Genomic DNA, 19,241 nt, shown 5'->3' on the forward strand with positions numbered 1-19,241 from the left:
AATTATCAACGATAACTGGTCATTAAAAGTAACTGCTCTTGACGAGTTCTATACCCAATATTAAATTTGGCTAACCTTTTTATTTTGGCCAATTTAAATTGGCAGCCTTCAAGTCAGAAACAACTGTTCACAACAGCCAATATAATACCCAAACATTAGAGACATACAACTGACATATTGTACAACAATATGTAGGCTCTTTAAGAAACGTGTAGTCAAAACTTAAAATACTTTGACTGAACACATTCTAATTAAGACAACAGCAAATAAAATTGTACCTTCGAATGGAGTTCACACTCGACGTTCAAAAGAAACAACTGCTATATTTTAAAAAGGTCAGTCGGTTGAAATACATTTCTGTAATTTCGCATACAGAAGCCTCACTGTAATGTAGTTCATTGAGTAGCCTACATTGCAGAGGTTTTTCGTTCGCTGGAAATGAACTACAGTTCCAAAAAAGCCATGGTGTAACAACAGCGTTAACTTCGCGAGACTTTTTCACCAATCAGAATGCAGAATATGGGTCACATGACCATTCAAACGCTGTTGTCCCATAATTTGAAAAGGAAAACTTTGACTATGTCGTATGTTTACTCTCTAGCAGTGTACTTTTAGTCTTTATGCTCAATAATTTAATATAGTCAAGTAATATCAAAACTGATTTGTTTTTATTGTGTTCCGGTAACACCTCTGATGACCAGCACCCTTGTTCACGTGTTGATTAGTTTGTTGATCAAGGCAAAACACAAAAGGTTGCTGGCAAGCTACTCGAAAAGGGCGAGTTGTTTAGCCAAATTAGCGAGCTAGCTAACTAACTTTGTTAGCTGGTTGGTTCGACGAGTTAGTTGGAGAGGTAATTTAAGAACTACTGTGCCTTGCATACACGTTTCAGGTAAGTTTCTAGTTGATAACTATATTGCCGATCGGCTAGGTGCGTGATTAGCTACCTAGCTAGCAAGCAAACTAACCTCACATAACCTTGGCTTGACGTTACTTCACGTTTCCAAATGTAATTCATCGTAGCATGCAGCACTGAGGGTTGCACTGATCTGTTGGGTTAATATTATTATTGCCGAATACTGTCAGTGACGAACTACATTAGTTTGGTTGATTGCAATTAATGCAGCTAGCAGGTTTACAAGCAGCACTATTCTGGCTTCTTTTTATTGCTATCGCTAGCTAGTTGCAGGGGTCGTTTAGCTAACGACGTTGGCTAGATTCGCTAGATAATTATGAGCTTGATATGAATGGCAGCTGCTTCCAACCATTGTATATAGAATATTTACGAAGACTTCGCGTTATTGCGGCTGCAGTAATTTCTCTTAATGTCAGAAATGTCCATGGCTGCAAACGTAAATGTATTTGCTGGTAGGGCCTGAACTGACAGCACTATTGACCCAACGCGCTTGACTGGAGGAGCAGCTATGGCTACACACAATAAAAGTGGTAACGTTTCCTCTTTCTTAATTGCAATAAGTGATCCATTCATTGCATTGGAATAAGTGATTAAAAAGACAACTTGAATAATTTAAGCTTCCCTGCTGAAAGGGCACAAAGCATTTCGGTTTTTGATTTTACAATGTGCAGCTATTATTGCCATATAGATATTTCCACATTGTATTGACAGCCATTCTTCTGAGTTGAATGTTGGATTTGGTACTGATTTTTAAAATTTGTTTTGTGCCCAGATTGTGCCATTTTGGCAGAAGAGAAGTTTGACTTCGATCTTCCACTGTCACCTGCGAGGTATTTAAAAAGAAAAAAGGATAATATTGAATATCTTATGATTACTGTTCTCATGTCTGATCTTATGTGCACAGCACATTAACAGCTAAAGGATAACCATCATCATGCCCTCCAAACTTACCCATTTTTTTCCTAAAAAGTAAAATATTAAAATCCTGCTAGTCAGTATTCTATAGTTCAATTAAATTTCTACATTTGACAGTCTTATAATCCAGAAGGTATAACAGAATTGTTATAATGATTAAAAAAGTAACCAAGAATAAATGTGGTACTAGCAAAGTAAACAGAAACGGATATTACTGTTGGTTTTTAAGCTAAACATCATGTCATAGGATGTACCATGTTTTCAGGGTGTTGACTTGCCATCGCCGTCCTATCAAGTCCGCGTTTTGATGGATTGGTAACTCATTGGGATTCACTGTTTAGAAGTGGAAGTTGAAAGCCCCTTGTCGTGTCTGATTGTGAAGCTCTCTCTTCCCCTCTGTTGTACGCAGTGAGAATGGGGACGGGAACGGGGACGTGGACGTGGACGAGGAGGACGAGGTCTTCGTGGGTCCGGTGGGACACAGGGAGAAGTGCATCTCGGTGGGCATCGAGAGCCACCTGACGGAGGGCAGCAGCGGGAGCAGCGGGCCTCTGCTCAGCCTGGAGCTGGGCAGCTGGAGCCCGCTCACCGGGGACAAGTTCGACCAGATCATCCAGGAGGCCCACCTGCTGGCGCGGCGGATCGGCACGAACGCCGGGGACGAGCCCGCCGCCGGGGGATCGGGGTCCGGATCCGGATCCTCAGCCGCCGCCGCTGCCGCTGCCGGTCCCAACCCCCCGGGTGAAACGACAGAGCCGTTCGCGGAAGACCCCGCAGCCAAGCTGAGCGCCCTCGGGCGACCGCCGGGCCCCTCGCTCAGCCCCATCAAACGGGAGACCTTCTGCGTCCGGGACAGCCCCCTGAAACAGCTTCCCCCCGCCATCCAACAGCGCCTCCTAAAGGCCGGAGGACTCAACAGCCCCGGTGCCGTGCGGGCGACGGGCAGGAGCTGCAGCCCGATTCAGACCTCTCAGACCAAGGTGGCCCTCAGAGGCAAAGTGGGCCTCTCCGGCGGCAGGGGCCTCCTGCCCAGCCGGCCTGCCGTTCCGGGAGCCTACCCGCGCTCTAAGACCAAGCCGCCCCCTTCAGACACCACAAGACTGCCCCCTCCTGATAAGGTGAGGAACTGCGTCCTTTGAGGGTTTCCTCACAACATGCCCACGTTTGTTGTTCCAGCCTTGCTGTGTGAAAGAATTGTACGTGCTCTAAGTGCTGCTGAAGCTGAGAAATTGATTTGTTTCCGGAAGCTTCCGGGGTTCATTCCGGATTGGGATCCGGCTGGGGTATTCTTGTGCAAGGAAGTATATCTGAGTTTGCTCTGTCAAGGTCCATCTGTAAAAATGGATGACATGCAATATAAACTCTGTCAGTCACCCTGGCTGAATATGCCCGCAATACAAAGGAAATGCATTATGATTATTGTATTAATCATAATACATTTGCTTCATATTGCAGGCAAATGTCCTATGTCAGTGTTTAGGCATACAGGCCATAAATCATTCATTCAAAATGAATTTATTGAGAATGGCCAAATACTGTGAATGTGAATGCAATCTCTGTGACAGTTTGCGAGGTGGGCGTGGTTAACCGGAACGGGGCGTTGACATTTTAGGGCGGGGCGGGGCAGAAGCGCAGCCCCTTGCGCCGTCCGCTGAGCAGCGCGGGCTCCTCAGAAGATCTCCTCTCCGACGTCAGCGTCGACTCCCTCAACACCAGTCTGCCGGGGGGGAGGGTCCTCCCGGGTCCCAGGAAGGTAAGGCCTGCCTCGGTCACTCCCGGCAGCCTTCGTGCTCCTCCCGCTATTGGCTACATCAGGATGGAGGGGTGTGGCTGAAAATTTATGTATGAATATGTGGGTAGCAGTTGGTTGTTTTTATTCATTTTGACATCGGTTTCAGTTGAATCGGCTGTTCTGGAATGTTCTGGATGTTCCACTGAATCCAGCCAAACTTGCAGTACCCTTCACTTGTGGGCACTTGAATGTTAAAGACCGGTTCAGCAGTTCACGCTGTAGTGTAAAACGCCGTGGTCAAGCACTCCACTGCTGTCGAGCAGCTGAGCTGTCATTGGCTGAACGTCGTTGAATCGGAATGTTCCGGAAGGCTCTTCCGAGTCTTTATCGCTCGTCTCTCTCCGTGCGGTTTTTCTTCAGGTGGGGCAGCCTCCCGCGATGAAGCCCTTGCCGGGCCTGCGGACCGCAGACAGGAGGAAGAACACCTCCTCTTCCTCCTCCTCGGTGTCCAGCCTGAACTCCAGCATGTCCATGTCGCCCTCGGGAAAAGGTTTGTCCCACCCCCTTCCCCCCAACGGCATATAGAACCGCCCTAAGTTTTCTATCCCGTCAGGCAGGAAAACACAGTAAAACACTGTGAGGAAACGACGCGTAAGGTGTTTTGTCTGTTTCGTCTGCAGGCGCATTCAACACCTCCCTGAGCTCGGGCGTGAGCAGCGGGAAGCTGAAGGGCCCCGGTGGGGTGAGCAGGCTGGCCGGCTCCGGCGCGGCGGCCCCCTCGAAGCCGCGCGCGTCCTCCGTCGGCGCCAGAGCGGCGGAGGCGGCGAGGGCGGGGAGGCCGACCCCCTCCGCCCAGGTGAAGAGGGCCGCGGAGCCGCAGGCGGGGCCCGCCAAGCCCAACCCCGCCAAGAAGCGGGACCCCGCCCCGCTGAACCTCACCCCAGCCAAACGGCCTGTCCAGAGGGCCGGGTCCGTTCCCAATGTCGCCGCCACCGCGGCCACCGCCAAGAGCGCCAACCCCAAGCCGAAGACCTTCGTCACCCCGACTCTCACGACTCAGGCCAGGGGGCCGCGGAGGTCCGAGGGTGAGGAACTGCTAGCCCGCTGCCCTCGGTTTCGAATGCAGAAAATTTGAGGTCGTGAAAGTTCCGGAATCAAAATCAAAGATTGACCTTGAATTTTCTGGAATTCTGATTCCGGAATTTTCACAATTTTCCACTGGCTTATTATTTTACAGAATACTCCCTTTTTTCCTGTAGCTGTACACGCAACAGAGACGTGGGTGTTCAGTAGGTTTTCAGCTTGCTCCGTTGCCATGGATGCATATTCTTACCATAGCTCCTCCCCCGCACGCCGTGTTTTGCAGTTCCCTCTCCAGATTCGTCGAGGATGATCAAGCCAAAGAAACACCTGTCTGCCAGCAGTACTGAAAGGTATCACTGCACCATTATTACACAACTTCCTTTATTTCCCCAGTGTGTGTGCTTGCTTGCGTAGTATTGCATTTTGCCTATGCGCTGTTTGTGCATCTAGGTTTAGCTGTAGTACTTTGCTGAAGAGGCACTACTACCGAACTGTATTCGGGACTTGAACCCAAACCCATCTGGATGCACGGCATTGTTCTTCACCAATGAGCTGGATTTGTGTTTGTACCTTTTCGTTGAGGGCTCACTCGATGTCCCGTGTCCTCTTCCTCCTCCAGCCTCCTGCAGAAAGCAGGGGACCCGGCCCCAGAGAGCCTCCAGACCCCCACGGCGGGGAGGAAGTCCGTTTCGGCACTGCCGAGGCGCTCCACCGCCCTTCCGACCCCGGTCAACAGGCGGGTGTCGGGGATCCCCACGATGACCCCGAAGAGCATACGGCTGGGCCAGGCTGGGGAGAGAACAGGCCTGCCAGGATCAGCCAGGAAGATCAGCCAGGGGAGGTGGGACTCTTACACTACAGGTCTCTCTGCACCAGCTGTGTCTCAATGCTAACCTGCGGTGTTTAAATGCTAACCTGCCGTGTGAGAATGCTAGCCAGCTGTGTCTAAATGGTAGCCTGCTGTGTGTGAATGCTAACCAGCTGTGTCTAAATGCTAGCCTGCTCTGTGTGAATGCTAACCAGCTGTGTCTAAATGGTAGCCTGCTGTGTGTGAATGCTAACCAGCTGTGTCTAAATGCTAGCCTGCTCTGTGTGAATGCTAACCAGCTGTGTCTAAATGCTAGCCTGCTCTGTGTGAATGCTAACCAGCTGTGTCTAAATGCTAGCCTGCTGTGCTGTGGACTGGGTGTTGATTTGTTGTCTGTTTGCTCTCTCCAGCCCCGTTCAGCTGAAGGTGGTCCAGCGGCCGAGTGGCCTGGGCCCTGAACCCGTCCCCAGAGAGGCCGACCCCCGCAGTGCTGCGTACCAGCCCGGCTCCCTGGCCTTCTGCCTGGAAGACGAGCCGGGGGAAGCGCCAACCACTGTCCCCGCCCCCGGCACGCCTGAGCCCGCCTCCCAAAGCACCGCGGCGCGTCCCGCTGGTCACGACCCGCGGGACCGCGATAACCCTGACCGCAGCACGGAGAACTGCGACGCCCCTGAATCGAAGCGAGGGAGCCGGAAAATCGCTGAGTCCAGCTTGCAGAGCCAGGAAACTCCTGAATCCAGCTTGCAGAGCCAGGAAACTCCTGAATCCAGCTTGCAGGTCCAGGAAACCCCTGAATCCAGCTTGCAAGTCCAGGAAACTCCTGAACCCAACTTGCAAGTCCAGGAAACTCCTGAATCTAGCTTGCAAGTCCAGGAAACCCCTGAATCCAGCTTGCAGAGCCAGGAAACCCCTGAATCCAGCTTGCAGAGCCAGGAAACCCCTGAATCCAGCTTGCAGAGCCAGGAAACCCCTGAATCCAACTTGCAAGTCCAGGAAACCTCTGAATCCAGCTTGCAGAGCCAGGAAACCCCTGAATCTAGCATAGATGGCCAGAAAATCCCTGAATCTAGCATAGATGGCAAGAAAATCCCTGAATCTAGCATAGATGGCCAGATAACTCCTGAATCTAGCACAGAGAGCCAGAGCACCCCTGAATCTAACGAAGAGAATAAAAATTCCAGCACTCAACAGGTCCAGAGGACACAGAATGATGCAGTGAAGACTCCAGAAAACAAAGAGGTAACACCCCTCATTCCTGGTCCAATATTGCATGAGAATATGATGACGAGAACAGGCCATTGACCCCATCTAGAACTTAAGAATACACAATGAAGAGAACAAGCCAATCGACCCATCCAGCAGTGTCATTTACCCTATGGCACAGTGTTCAGGGACTGAGCTTTCAGCACTGTTTTTGTATTGGACACGTTGTTTTACCGTGTCCTGGTAAATTCTGATTAGCCGTTTGCACCGAGAGCTGCTCGTTTCCGCAGACTTTTGCCCTAACCTTCAGGTCTTTGCGTTGCAGGTTTTGCTGGTGGACGCTCCAGCCCCGGTCCTGAAGCCTGAGGAGAGGCTGCTCATCGACCTGTCGAACACGCCCGACCTGATCAAAACCGCCCCACTGAAGCCCACCGGAGGGCAGGTGAGACCGGCCCCTCTATCCGTCATTCCGCCGATGGAGGCGTGTGGCTCCGCCCCCCAAAATGGGCGGAGCCCTCATTTGTGAATCGGGAGCCAATCCTGACCTTTCGCTTTGGAGAACAAAGCCTCCGGTTTGGTTCGGTGTTGCCACATCAGAAATTGGCTGCACGGTTATATCCGCGCTACGTCAGGGTGATGCAAGGCCTGTGTTCAGTCAGTAAATGCCTTAAGGGGCCAGGGGCTGCTGTAAAAGGAAATGAATCTCGGGGAAAGTAATTGGTTGGACAAGTCAGGTGACTGTAAATCTGTCTGGTGTCAGCTGTTGGGGTTTGCGCACGTGCGCCATTTCACAAGGGCTTACTTTCAATTATGCTTTGACATTTTGCTAAGTTTTTAAATATTAATGTGTAGCTGCACTAACATTGAACTGGCATGCTCAAGATCCTCTTCGTGTCTCGTGCAGCTTTAATTAAAGATGTCTTTTTTTCTCTCTCTCTCTCTCTCTTTCTTGTAGTTGATAGACCTCAGCTCTCCCCTCATAACCTGGAGTCCTGTTGACAAGAAAGGGAACACCGTGGATTCTCCACCCCTCATCAATCTGTCATTTTAATCTACTGCTCTTATGCTGTCTTTTGTCCGACCTTGGTCTAAGTGTATGGTACTTTGTGTTTATTAAAAAAATTAAGGATTGAAGTATTGATGTCTCTAGGAAAAATGTGATTTCTTTGCACAGAATGTATTTTTTCTTGATGTAATTGTTATTGGTTGGGAGAAAATGTGCTCTTTGTGTATACGAACCTGCTAGTCTCTGTCTGTCTGTCTGTTTTTTTTAATGTCGCTGAAAATGAGAAATAAATGTTCTAAATTGGCTTAACGGCTGTTTTGAGCGTTCATCTAAGCATTCAGTTAAGGTTTGTTGCGTATTTCTACAGTCTCTGCGTCTGTGCTGTGATAGTGTTCTACAAGCCTTAAAAACGACATATCCCAGAATTCAAAATACAATCCCAACTTCCTGTGCGCGGTTACCAGGCAACACAAAGGAAGCTTCAGGTGGTAGTGTTGGTTTCAGCTGAGCAAGCAGTGGCAGTTCTGAACAGCAGTTTGAAGTGTTCGAATTAACTGCCAAAGTTACAGATAACAGTTGCACGGGTATAAAATGTCTGTCTCTCCTCCGTCGTCGCACATGCCAGTTGTTCCCGCTGACGTTACTCTCGGGTCTCAAGTGAGCGTGGGCTACCCGCACGCTCCATCTGCGCTGCAGGTCCCAGCAAGCATCACTACCCGAGGATCCGAGGAGGAGGAGGAAGGGAACCCCAAGGAGGTATGGCTTCAGTTGAGACCAAATGACTTAATTTGGGCAAACCGAAATTTTGGTGTATATATACTATAGGTTAAACAATTGTTTTGTACGTGTAGAATGATTGAAAGGTAAAGATTGGCTTGGGGATGCGAGTACATTGCTTGGTAGTCAAGACATCTCACTAATCCTGCTGAATTCGCACCTCATTAAGGACAAATTTTGCATTCGCACCTAGCCCAATTAAAACGACCGTGTTGGCTGCCTTTGGGAGCAGATGGGGGTGTTTAAAAAAATGTATTTCATTAATTTTAATGATGCATTCTAAATTCGGCTGTGGCTTGTAAACACCCCACTCCAGTTTATATTCTATTCCATGTTGTAATGTCATTGAGTAGTGTAGTTAAGTACGGTAATAATCGAATTATAACTATCCAGCAATCAAGCACAAATGTACAACTTCGGGCAAGACGCCTACGCAGATATTTATTCCATTGGATTAGTGGTCTCTGATCACTAATATTAATTTTAATTGATTGGATTATTGGCTACAAGTGGCGGCTCATAAATAGGCGTTCGGAACTCTTAATTAAACCGATGATTACCCTACCACCTGTTTTCATTTACTCTGCTTGCGTAACAAAGCGTGCCAATCATCTGAATCGGTCTGCTCGCATCCTTATTCACTATTTTTTTGTTTTCGCCAGTCCAAATGCTTAGATCAAAGTTTTCCATCAGCGTTTATCAACGACAAAATATGCGCATGTGAGATTAATGTATTTTTATGTCATTCGGGTTTAGGCAATGAAATGTAGGCTACATTTATGCTATACACAAATTCAATTATGGATGTATTTGCTTTTAAAAAAATATAATCTGGTAAATAATAAAGAATTCAAAGACCAAGTGAATGATAATGAGCCAAACCTGTTAATTAGTTAAAGAACAAAAAATATGAACAAACTGAAACGCATGTTTTGAACAACCTAATTAGGAGTCTATTGATTCACCTAATTTGCAGTTTCCAAATTTTGTTACTTTTTCTATGTAATTGTTTGCGCTTACTGTGCTATATTACAAATATGAACATGGGATTTTATTCATGTCATGTTAATTTCTGACATGGTTTAAGAGGGTAAATAATTCCTCTAAACATGAAAAGCACCTATATTAAGTGAAACGAGCAGCTTGTTAAAATTCTGGGATTGCAACTCTGGTTGGAACAAAAGCCAGCGCACACAGCGGGAACCCCCGGGCCCGAGGTTGGGAACTGCCGGTCGTCGACTCTTTTCTTTCTTTCGTTTGGATCCGTGGAGGATGACGGCGAATTAACGGAGGAGGAGGTCTCCGGCTGTTTGTACGACCTGGGGCCGTCTGCAACGGGACTGGAGTGTACCTACCGCTCTCTTTCTATCCCTGTAAGCAAACGACGTCTCGCCCACATACGTACACATCCAAAAGACATGCAGGTAGGCTAATTATTAGACTCTAAATTGCCCATCGGTATGAGTGTGTGACTGAATGGTGTGTGTGCCCTGCGATAGATTGGCGGCCTGTTGAGTGTTGAGTATTCCTGCCTCTCGCCCAATGCACGCTGGGATAGGCCCCAGCACCCCCCGTGACCCTGACCAGCATAAGCGGGTATATAATGGATGGATGGATGGATAATCTGTGATTTAGTGGCTAGTTAAGATTTAGCCAAGTATGAAGTGCTTGCACAGTGACAGACAGGTTGTCTCTCCACAGGGACGGAACCTGACGGACATCTCTCTCTTGCACAATTACGTTCACCTTCAAAGACTTGAGGTCCCACACAATAAGATAAAAGGTATGGTATTTTTGTATCAAAAGCTTGAGACTGTGTGTGTGTGTGCGTGCGTGATGATACCATGCCAAAAAAACTGTCACCTTTCAACCGAGAGAGGATGGATAAAGATTGGAGTCCAGTAGTTTCTAGTGTTTGAATTATTGTCGGCTACGCTCTTTCTCATTGGACAGACCTGTCCTGCGTCAGTCACATGCCTTATCTCCTCTTCCTGGACGCCTCCCACAACGAGATCTCCCAATTCGGATTCCACCCTCCAAAAAACCTGAAGGTATTGTGAACAGTTCTGAGTGCTTTATCTGACCTAAAAGATGACAAAAAAAATGCTTTGAGTGCTTTAAATATTTAAACAAGGGACAACCTTTTTTGCCCAAGATTTTTTGGGTTTGTGTCCTTCTATGAACACATTATTTTGCCTTCAAGATATCGACTTTATTTTAATATTTATTAATTAAATATTTAAACAAGGAACAACCTGCTTTTCTCAGTTTTTTTGGGTTTGATTCATCTATGAGCATGTTATTTCGCCCTCAAGATATCTGGGGGTGTAACTGGACATGTTGAGTTTTATCGTTGCAGATTAAGCGGGGGGAGGAGGTGTATTAACCCTTGCTCTTACCAAGTCGGGAAACCCTTCTTGTTTGTTGCAGGAAGTCGATTTTTCCTACAATCAGATGTCAGAGATGAAGGCCCTGTCTGCCTACTCTTCTCTCTGCCGACTGAACCTGGATCGTATCCTGTTGTGCGCTTCTCATAAATCCCCCCCCAAAAAAGTAGTCAGACTGAATTGGCTTTTGATGAGTGAGGCATGATGGGTAGTCTTTGCATGTACAGTATTGTGTGTTTTTTCCACATGGATGTAAAATCTCTGCACCCTACTCCTCTTAACAAATCTTAACAAGTGTTTTAGTCTTATATTTAGACTTAATCTAATTTCTTAAGACAAAAAGATTGTTAATGGGGTGAAAGTTTTCCTCGTTTTTTGAAAGATTTGCCAATGAAAAATTTCACTCAAAAACAAGGTGATATTTTCTACTTGAGAGAGACAAATAATTAAACAAATAAATAAATTTCTCATTTAATACCAAGACTAACACACTTAAGACTTTTTTGCATACGTCCACCCCCCCCCCCCCAAAGTCACACACACGCACACACAGATCGGATGTATTCTTAACCCCTCCCGACACCTCACAGATAACTCTTTTCGTGAGATCCGGGGCCTCGAGATGTGTTCCAGCCTCACGCACCTCAGTCTGGCGCACAACAGGATCTACCAGCTCAAAGGGCTGGGCAAACTGCCCCTGAGAGAGCTCTGTTTGGTACGTCCCGTTCCCCCCCCTTGCTTTCTCTGTGCTTGGTACATCCCACTCCTCTCTCAAGATCTGTGTTCTTTGTGCACTCCACTCCCCTCCCACTATCTGTGTGCTTGGTTCGACCCATGCCCACCCTTATAATCTGTTTGGTACATCCCACTGCCCCTCACCATTTCTGTGCTTGGTAGCCTATTGCATGCTCATACATTAAGGCCCTTTACATGTGTGTGTGTCTGTCTGTCTGTCTGTTTGTCTGTCTCAGAGGGGGAATCATATCCGGAAGATTGAGAATATTGAGAAAATTTGGACCCTGCAGACTCTAGACCTGTCCTCTAACAAGATCCAGAGCCTCTCGGGTCTTCAGAACCTCCACCTGCTCGGATCCCTCAACCTGGAGAACAACATGGTATGGCTGCTGCAGTGCATTCTGGGCTATGTCTGCAGGCTAGGGGTGTGCTGCCATGCATTCTGGACTTCTCTGAAAGTCCCCGTTGAATGCTGTGGGAAGTTGCAGTGTCCGTGGAAACTGCACGCCGCTCATCAACCGACCAATCACTGTTGCCTGTGGTCTTCCTCTCGGTATCAGGTCAGCGACATTAAGGAGGCGAAACACATCCATGACCTGCCACTGCTGAGGGAGCTCAACCTGCAAAGGAACCCGGTACAGGTAACATCACATGAAACCTACAGGATGGTAGATCTCCAGGAACAGGGTTGGTTACCACTGATACTACTGTACCGTTCCGTACCATCACCTGAATTTCTATATTCTATGGTACAGTTTAGGTACCATTACTTGCCGCTCCATAGTGTATTTGCGCTGATTGTGATGAGATAACTGTGGTGTTCTTTGTGATGATATCATTGGGCTGCTGCTAATGATGATGTCGTCTTGTGCTTCCTCAGGACGAGGCCGATTACCGATTGGCCGCTGTCTTCCTCCTGCAGCAGCTGAGCCTCCTGGACCAACGGGACGTCATGGCGGAGGAGAAGGTAGGGGCGGAGCCTCTGACCATTCGCCAATCAGAAGTGAGACTGTTGGGCAGGAGGTCTTACCGCCAGCAACCTGGCGTACACCACAGTTGCATTCTCACACCAGATCCCTGATTTAGTTCCTCTAGGGTCCCTAAATGAACCAGGCAGTTGTGACTCGTCCACTTCGAGAGGTAATGTGTGGTTGCATTAATGGCGCACGCTGTACGGAGACTGCGAACACCCTGTTGCCGTTGCTCGTTTTTGTACCGCAGGTGTCGGCGGTCAATAAGTACGACCCTCCGCCTGAGGTGACCGCGGCCAGAGATCACATGATGCACGCGGTGTTCCAGCTGAGGCAGCCGCAGGTGATCTTTGACAGGTGAACGGAGAGCGCTGTGCTCTGATTGGCCCCTGACACATTGTGTGATCTTGTCTAAATGTATGTGTTTATTTAAATATGTGGGGTGTGTGGGATGTCATTGTAGTGTGTCTTATGTATGTATGTATGTAGATGTATGTGTGACTGCTTGTGTTGTGTAGTGTGTTTTATCTAGAGTGTGTTAAATATATAGTGTGTGTAGTGTTTGTTGTGTATAGTGTTTTATATGTATATTGTGTGTTGCAGCACGCTCCCCAGTCTGAACACTCCGTACCCCATGTTGGTGCTGGCAGGCCCACAGGCCTGTGGGAAGAGAGAGCTCGCTCATCGGCTGTGCCAGGAGTTCAACCAGTTCTTTGCTTATGGGTCAGTCCCGCATCATTTCCGGTACAGCGTGTCATTTCCTGTGTAGCGCATCATTTCCTGTGTAGCGCATCACTGATCTGATCTCACTGTCTCGCCCCCCCCCCCCCCCCCTTCCAGGATCTGCCACACCACGCGGGGGCCCTACTTTGGGGAGGAGGACGGGTCCGACTACCACTACGTCTCCGAGGAGCAGTTCCACGACATGATCCGCGCGGTATCTTCCTTTCAGACGCCAACTATTCGCAGATTTTCCCCACGTTAGAGGCCCTCGGACGGGCCCCCGGGGGTTTAATTTTGGGTCCCTGCCCTGGCTGAAAAGAGGAAGTTTTTAGATGTTTGGTCAGTACTGTTGGCTGGATAGAGGAAGGCCTTTGTGTGGTCAGTACCGTTGGCTGGTTAGAGGAAGGCCTTTGCGTGGTCAGTACTGTTGGCTGAATAATGAAAAGCCTTTGTTTAGGGATTTACAGCAGAGGGCCTGGTTTTAGTTCTAGGCACACCTGCAACCCCTTTACTGTAATGAGCGGTTAATTGTTCTAAATTTGACATTTAAAGTCCACTGATGGATGATTTAACTTTTTAAGGCTACATTTTATGAGCAATAACTGTTCATCCTATGAAAAATATGTCCCATATTCACAGTCCAAGACAAACCGTCAGATCACCCAATGGTGCTGTATAGCAAAGAATCGCTTTAGAAAGATTCTCAATTCAGGCCTAATTATAGACGTACAGGTAAAAGCAGTGGGGTTCTAACTGCTGAAAGTGCGCACACCTGGTGTCTAAACCATTTGCGGGGAAATGATGAGTTTAAAGCAGTGGCAAGAAGTCAAACCTGTATTGTTATTGTGCTAGTATGAAAAAGAAAAACAATTAGAACCGAAGAAGCTTTTTTTTTAATTGACCAAAACACTTGTTGCTGCCAAAAACCAGCACACACAGGGCCAGGTTTGCACGCCCCTCGGTCTCCATGAAGCCTGTGTTGTTGTTGTTGTTGTTGTTGTTTCTCCCAGGGTAAGTTCATCCAGACCATTCAGTACGCGGGTCACTGGTACGGCCTCTCACGGGAGGCCATCGAGGAGGTGGCCAGGGAGGGCCTGGCCTGCTGCGTGCACATGGAGCTGGAGGTAAGGCCCCACGCCCCCATGGTCAGTAACCACCGCCGGTCAGTACACGGTCAGTAGGTACAGTCACTCAGGACACTGTCAGTAAGTACTGTCACTCAGGCCCCACGGTCTGTAAGTACTGTCATTCAGTAAATACAGTCGCTCAGTACACAGGGTCAGTAAATACGGTCTATAATTTTTTCCTTCTGGCAAATGGCCATTGTGAAGCACTGATTGGTTGAGAAGGTTAGGCCTGAAGCCTGGGCGTTTCCCGACAGGGCGTGCTCAGCCTGAAAAGCACCTACTTTGAGCCGCGCTACGTCCTGCTGGTCCCCACGGACCAGGAGAAGTACGGCAACCGCCTGCGGAGGAGGGCGCTCTACACCCGAGAGCAGATGGACTCCGCCCTGTCCCGCGTCGACGCCTACGTCAGGCTGAACAGAGAGCACCCTGGGTACTTCGACAACGTCATAACCTGCGGTGAGCCGCAGTGCTGAGGCCTTTTGGCTTTGCGGCGTTGGCGTTTCCGTTTTCTGTTTTCACAATGCATGTTTACTGGGCATTGAACTCTGTTTTCAGAATATGCCTTTCGGGAAATGGCGTAGAAACGTGCTTTCCACAGAAATCGGTTAACCGTACCTGATGGGTGTACGGGTGTGTGACCTGTACAGGGTTGAGTAGGACTGTGTGTGTGTGTGTGGGCGTGTGTGTGTATAGTGTGCGATTACGTGCAGATGTGTGATCAGGTACAGGTCTGTGTGATAGATAGATGTGTGATCAGGTACAAGTTTGCGATTGATAGATGTGTGAGCAGGTGCAGGTCTGTGTGATTGATAGATGTGTGATCTGGTACAGGTCTGTGTGATTGATAGATGTGGATCAGGTTCGGGTCTGTGATCAGATGCAGTTGTACTCCTGCAGATGACACTGTGGAGGCCTACAAGACGCTGTGTCAGGTGGTCAGGGAGTACCTGGGGCTGGAGGAGGAGCAGGGTGGGGGTGACGGCACAAGTGCCATGCCCGAAAACACCTTCACTGGTGAGTCTCACACCTGGTACAGTCTCCCTCATATCCAACCACACCTGTGTATTCACACATACCTCTGCACACCTGTACAGTCCACTCATACCTGAGCACACCTGTACAGTCTCACTCATACCTGAGCACTCCTGTATAGTCCACTCATACCTGAGCACACCTGTACAGTCTCACTCATTCCTGAGCACACCTGTACAGTCCACTCAGACCTGAGCACACCTGTACAGTCTCACTCATACCTGAGCACTCCTGTACAGTCTCACTCATACCTGAGCACGCCTGTACAGTCCACTCATACCTGAGCACACCTGTACAGTCCACTCAGACCTGAGCACACCTGTACAGTCTCACTCATACCTGAGCACTCCTGTACAGTCCACTCATACCTCTGCACACCTGTACAGTCTCACTCATACCTGAGCACTCCTGTACAGTCCACTCATACCTGAGCACGCCTGTACAGTCTCACTCATACCTGAGCACTCCTGTACAGTCCACTCATACCTGAGCACACCTGTACAGTCTCACTCATACTACACAGGCACACCAGACCATAGCTAGACCAGCACTGCTGGTGTAACCTTGTGAATTAGGCAATCCATGCGCAGTTTAAGGTGATGTTTAGTGATTGGCTGTGTGCGTGTGTGTGTGTGTGTGTGTGTGTGTGACAGGTGACTCTCTGAAGGACACGAGGGAGCAGTCTGACCTCAGCAGGAACCTCTACGGCAAAGTGCAGCAGAGGCTGGCCCCGCCCAGGAGCCCGGCTGTGAGTGAGACCCCCGCCCTGCCAGCGTCGGCCACGCCCCCCGCCCTAACGCTCCCCTTTAAAGGCGCGTCTCTCTCCTGTCCTCTGAGCAGGAAGTGGCCTCCCAGCAGAAGAGGCGGCAGCTGTTCCGGGAGGCACTGACAGGGAAAAGCCCTGGGGCCTATACCCAGCCCCTAAACAGGTACATATACCTGTATGTATCTATACCCAGCCCCTAAACGGGTACATATACCTGTATGTATCCATACCCAGCCCCTAAACAGGTACATATACCTGTATGTATCTATACCCAGCCCCTAAACAGGTACATGTAACTAACTGCGTCGTTCTGTTATTTACTTCTGTTATGAAAAGTGAATCTCTCCTCCACCTAGATTTAATTGGGCTGGTTTTTCTTAACTTGTGTGTGTGCGTGTGTGCGTGCGTGCGTGCGTGCGTGCGTGCTGGTATTGTTGCAGGGTGTCTCTCTCGGCCTCGGGTTCGATGGCTCTACAGGCTGGACAGGACCCCGCTCCTCTATCCTCCCCACCACCAGAGCCCATCGAGAACAGCAGGTCTGTACCACACACACACACACACACACACACACACACACGCATGCGATCGATCACACTGATACACACATGCGCACTCGCACACAAAAACGTGCACATGCATGCACACTCAGTCACGTACACACATGCATGCGATCGATCACACTGATACACACACACACACTCAGACTTGACGCTCGTGTAACTCGGCGATGAGGAACGCCAGCCTATGAGCGCACGGTGAAATCTGAGCGCGCTTGTGTTCTGACTGGGGAACGTTCTGGCAGCTCGCAGGAGTCCCGCGGCAGTTCCGCCCTGTCCTCCCTCCGGGACAGCATGGGGGGTCCTGGGAAAGGGGCGGGGCCAGACCTCCCGGGACCGGGACCGGGACCGGGACACGACCAGGACAGCCTGAGAGGTGAGATGCCTGTACCGTCCCCACCTGAGTGATTCCCCAAAATTACTCTCATTGGGCCTCATTCACGAAAAAATGCGTACGATTCACATTTGATCGTACACCGCGCGTATGAACGTTTCCAAGAACATTTTGGCATTCATCATTTTTTTTTTTTTCTTATCCGTATTTGATCATGGCTGTTTCTTATGCTAATCACATGAACAGAACTGCACATAATGAATGCTGACTTTGTAAAATTTTATCTCATACCCATGCTGGTTTTTCTTGGGAACACTGTTTAGAACAACAGTAAGAATCATTTAAGAAAAGGTTTTGCGAATGAGGCCCATTGTCATTGAAGCCAGAGCTCTCCCTGTGTTTGTTGGTAACGGTGCAAACCTGTAAAAATTGTTGTATGGTGTAAATAACACGTACATTGGTGGTAACCAACCCTGTTCCTGGAGATCTACCGTCCTGTAGGTTTCCATTCCGACACTAACAAAGCCACACCTCATCCAGCAGCTAGGGATCTTGCTAATTAGTAGAATCGGGCGTGGCAAATAAAGGTTGGAATGAAAACCAACAGGACTGTTGCAGCAGATCTCCAGGAACGGGGTTGGCTGCCACTGATCTACACGGTGATAAATCTGTAAATGTTCACTCTCCTGGAGGCTTTTGATATTTCAGTTTTACTGTAAGATTTAGTGAAATTAATATCAACATGGCGATAGTGTAAACCTGTGAAGTTTTAAAGCGACAGTTCACATTCAGGATTTTTATTTCGGTTTTAGTGTGTGCGTTCTACTGGCCAAGACACTTTTTTTTTTTTTCCTGTGTGCAAGGAAGGCTATTTTAGACACTTACAGAAGTTTCTCATGACCTGTCCGTTTCACAATGTCTGCAGTAAGAGCATCGACGGCTTTGTGGCTGAAAGCAAGAAAAGGCTTCAAGGCAACTCTAAAGCAGCTTGTGCAGCAGTTTTGAATGAGGTTCTCTCTCCACATTTTAAATGCATAATGCCTCTTCGCCATAAAGCAGTGGAAGCTAGAAAGAACGTTCCAGAACACAGGGCTGTTTAATTCCGATTGTAAACAGCCCATGTAACGACACGGGTGTTGTCCAGCTTGAGCTAGTGGAATTATGAAGGAACCTCTTCACAATGCAAGGACTTCATTATGTAAGGACCTCGTGATGATGCAAGAACTTGTTCGTTATGTAAGCGCTGCTTCAGGGCAATTTACAAGCTGACTTTAGTTTTAAGCCACAAAACAGTAGGCAACATAACAGTAAAAAGTGTGTGTGCAGATTGTAAGTGAAGTTTCATGAAAAAGGCAAGGATATGTTTGAGCTACAATCTGAGCTAAGCTCTCCTGCCACTGATAACAGGCTAACTGAAGAAGTCCAACTTAAAAAAAATTTTTTTTTTTTTTTTAAAGTCAGTACCTCACTGTAAGCAACAACATAGGTGGAATTCTATATTCAATGGCTATGTTTTAAAATTCAAAAATCTAAAAGGTAGATTAAGTAACACTGCTAAAAAAAATAATAAATAAAACACATCCTGTTAAAATACAAAAACACATAAGGGAAGTAGGATCACTTTTTATCCGCTGGACTGTCGGCCATTTTATAAACGGTGAAGTCTCCGCCCACAGATCACATGGACTCAGGCTCCTCCCCCCAGCCGGCCTCATCCCCGGGGGTCCAATCGGAGGCCGCCTCGGGCCGCCCCGGATCCAACGCCAAGCCCGTCCTCCCGCCCATCCCGTCGGGCCGCAAGACCGCCACCCCGAACCCGACCCCGCCCTGACAGGGGAGGGGGCGGGGAAAAGAGGTTTACCCACGGCGGGTTATACTCCCCCCCGCAAAGGTAGCCGCGCAAACATTAGCCCTATTTAACTGTCGTTGAATGTGCACTTGTACTTCTGAAGTAGGCTCGTTGAAGCTCACCCAACCGTCCTGTGATGTTCGGGCGAAACCTAGAGCCTTTGGCCTCAAAAGCTTCAAAGGTGATTGGGCGAAACAGGCCAGAGCTGTTTAGACACGGCACACGTACCCAGCTTCCTCTGTAAATGCAAAGCCTCTGTTGTGACAGTTCCTCTGTAAGAGAAAACACTATTCAAATAAAGCTGAAAGGAATTGAATGGA

The 19,241-nt window shown here is 48.5% G+C and overlaps 2 protein-coding genes across 4 annotated transcripts; both read left to right on the forward strand.

Annotated features, from left to right (window-relative positions):
- Positions 1–541: 541 nt before the first annotated feature.
- On the forward strand, positions 542–7,794 carry gtse1 (G-2 and S-phase expressed 1). The gene is made up of 12 exons (XM_035402110.1): positions 542–892; positions 1,373–1,446; positions 1,689–1,746; positions 2,241–2,949; positions 3,444–3,584; positions 3,984–4,113; positions 4,244–4,648; positions 4,930–4,996; positions 5,266–5,487; positions 5,865–6,693; positions 6,983–7,099; positions 7,613–7,794. The coding sequence occupies exons 2-12, from the start codon at positions 1,425–1,427 to the stop codon at positions 7,706–7,708; spliced, it is 2,796 nt and encodes a 931-aa protein (XP_035258001.1). The 5' UTR covers positions 542–892; positions 1,373–1,424; the 3' UTR covers positions 7,709–7,794.
- A 232-nt stretch (positions 7,795–8,026) lies between these two features.
- On the forward strand, positions 8,027–19,241 carry lrguk (leucine-rich repeats and guanylate kinase domain containing). Of its 3 annotated transcripts, none has more exons than XM_035402111.1 (20): positions 8,027–8,419; positions 9,712–9,813; positions 10,142–10,223; positions 10,394–10,491; positions 10,871–10,952; positions 11,418–11,542; positions 11,799–11,942; positions 12,123–12,203; positions 12,443–12,529; positions 12,784–12,890; positions 13,137–13,256; positions 13,374–13,470; positions 14,267–14,380; positions 14,638–14,839; positions 15,281–15,397; positions 16,069–16,163; positions 16,256–16,344; positions 16,622–16,717; positions 16,984–17,114; positions 18,736–19,241. In XM_035402111.1, the coding sequence occupies exons 1-20, from the start codon at positions 8,255–8,257 to the stop codon at positions 18,990–18,992; spliced, it is 2,391 nt and encodes a 796-aa protein (XP_035258002.1). In that variant the 5' UTR covers positions 8,027–8,254; the 3' UTR covers positions 18,993–19,241. The 3 variants fall into 3 exon arrangements, with proteins under 3 accessions (XP_035258002.1, XP_035258003.1, XP_035258004.1); XM_035402112.1 differs by having other exon boundaries at positions 8,029–8,419; positions 18,749–19,241; XM_035402113.1 differs by lacking the exon at positions 8,027–8,419 and adding an exon at positions 8,442–9,160.

This window comes from Anguilla anguilla, chromosome 19, assembly GCF_013347855.1.
Source record: "Anguilla anguilla isolate fAngAng1 chromosome 19, fAngAng1.pri, whole genome shotgun sequence".
Lineage (NCBI taxonomy): Eukaryota > Metazoa > Chordata > Actinopteri > Anguilliformes > Anguillidae > Anguilla > Anguilla anguilla.

Coding starts and splice junctions, on each gene's coding strand:
- gtse1 (XM_035402110.1), top strand. CDS start 1,425: ATGGCTACACACAATAAAAGTG. Junction 1,747..2,240: donor CTTCCACTGTCACCTGCGAG/GTATTTAAAAAG, acceptor TGTTGTACGCAG/TGAGAATGGGGACGGGAACG. Junction 7,100..7,612: donor TGAAGCCCACCGGAGGGCAG/GTGAGACCGGCC, acceptor TCTTTCTTGTAG/TTGATAGACCTCAGCTCTCC.
- lrguk (XM_035402111.1), top strand. CDS start 8,255: ATGTCTGTCTCTCCTCCGTCGTCGCACATGCCAGTTGTTCCCGCTGAC. Junction 9,814..10,141: donor ACCGCTCTCTTTCTATCCCT/GTAAGCAAACGA, acceptor GTCTCTCCACAG/GGACGGAACCTGACGGACAT. Junction 10,492..10,870: donor ACCCTCCAAAAAACCTGAAG/GTATTGTGAACA, acceptor TGTTTGTTGCAG/GAAGTCGATTTTTCCTACAA.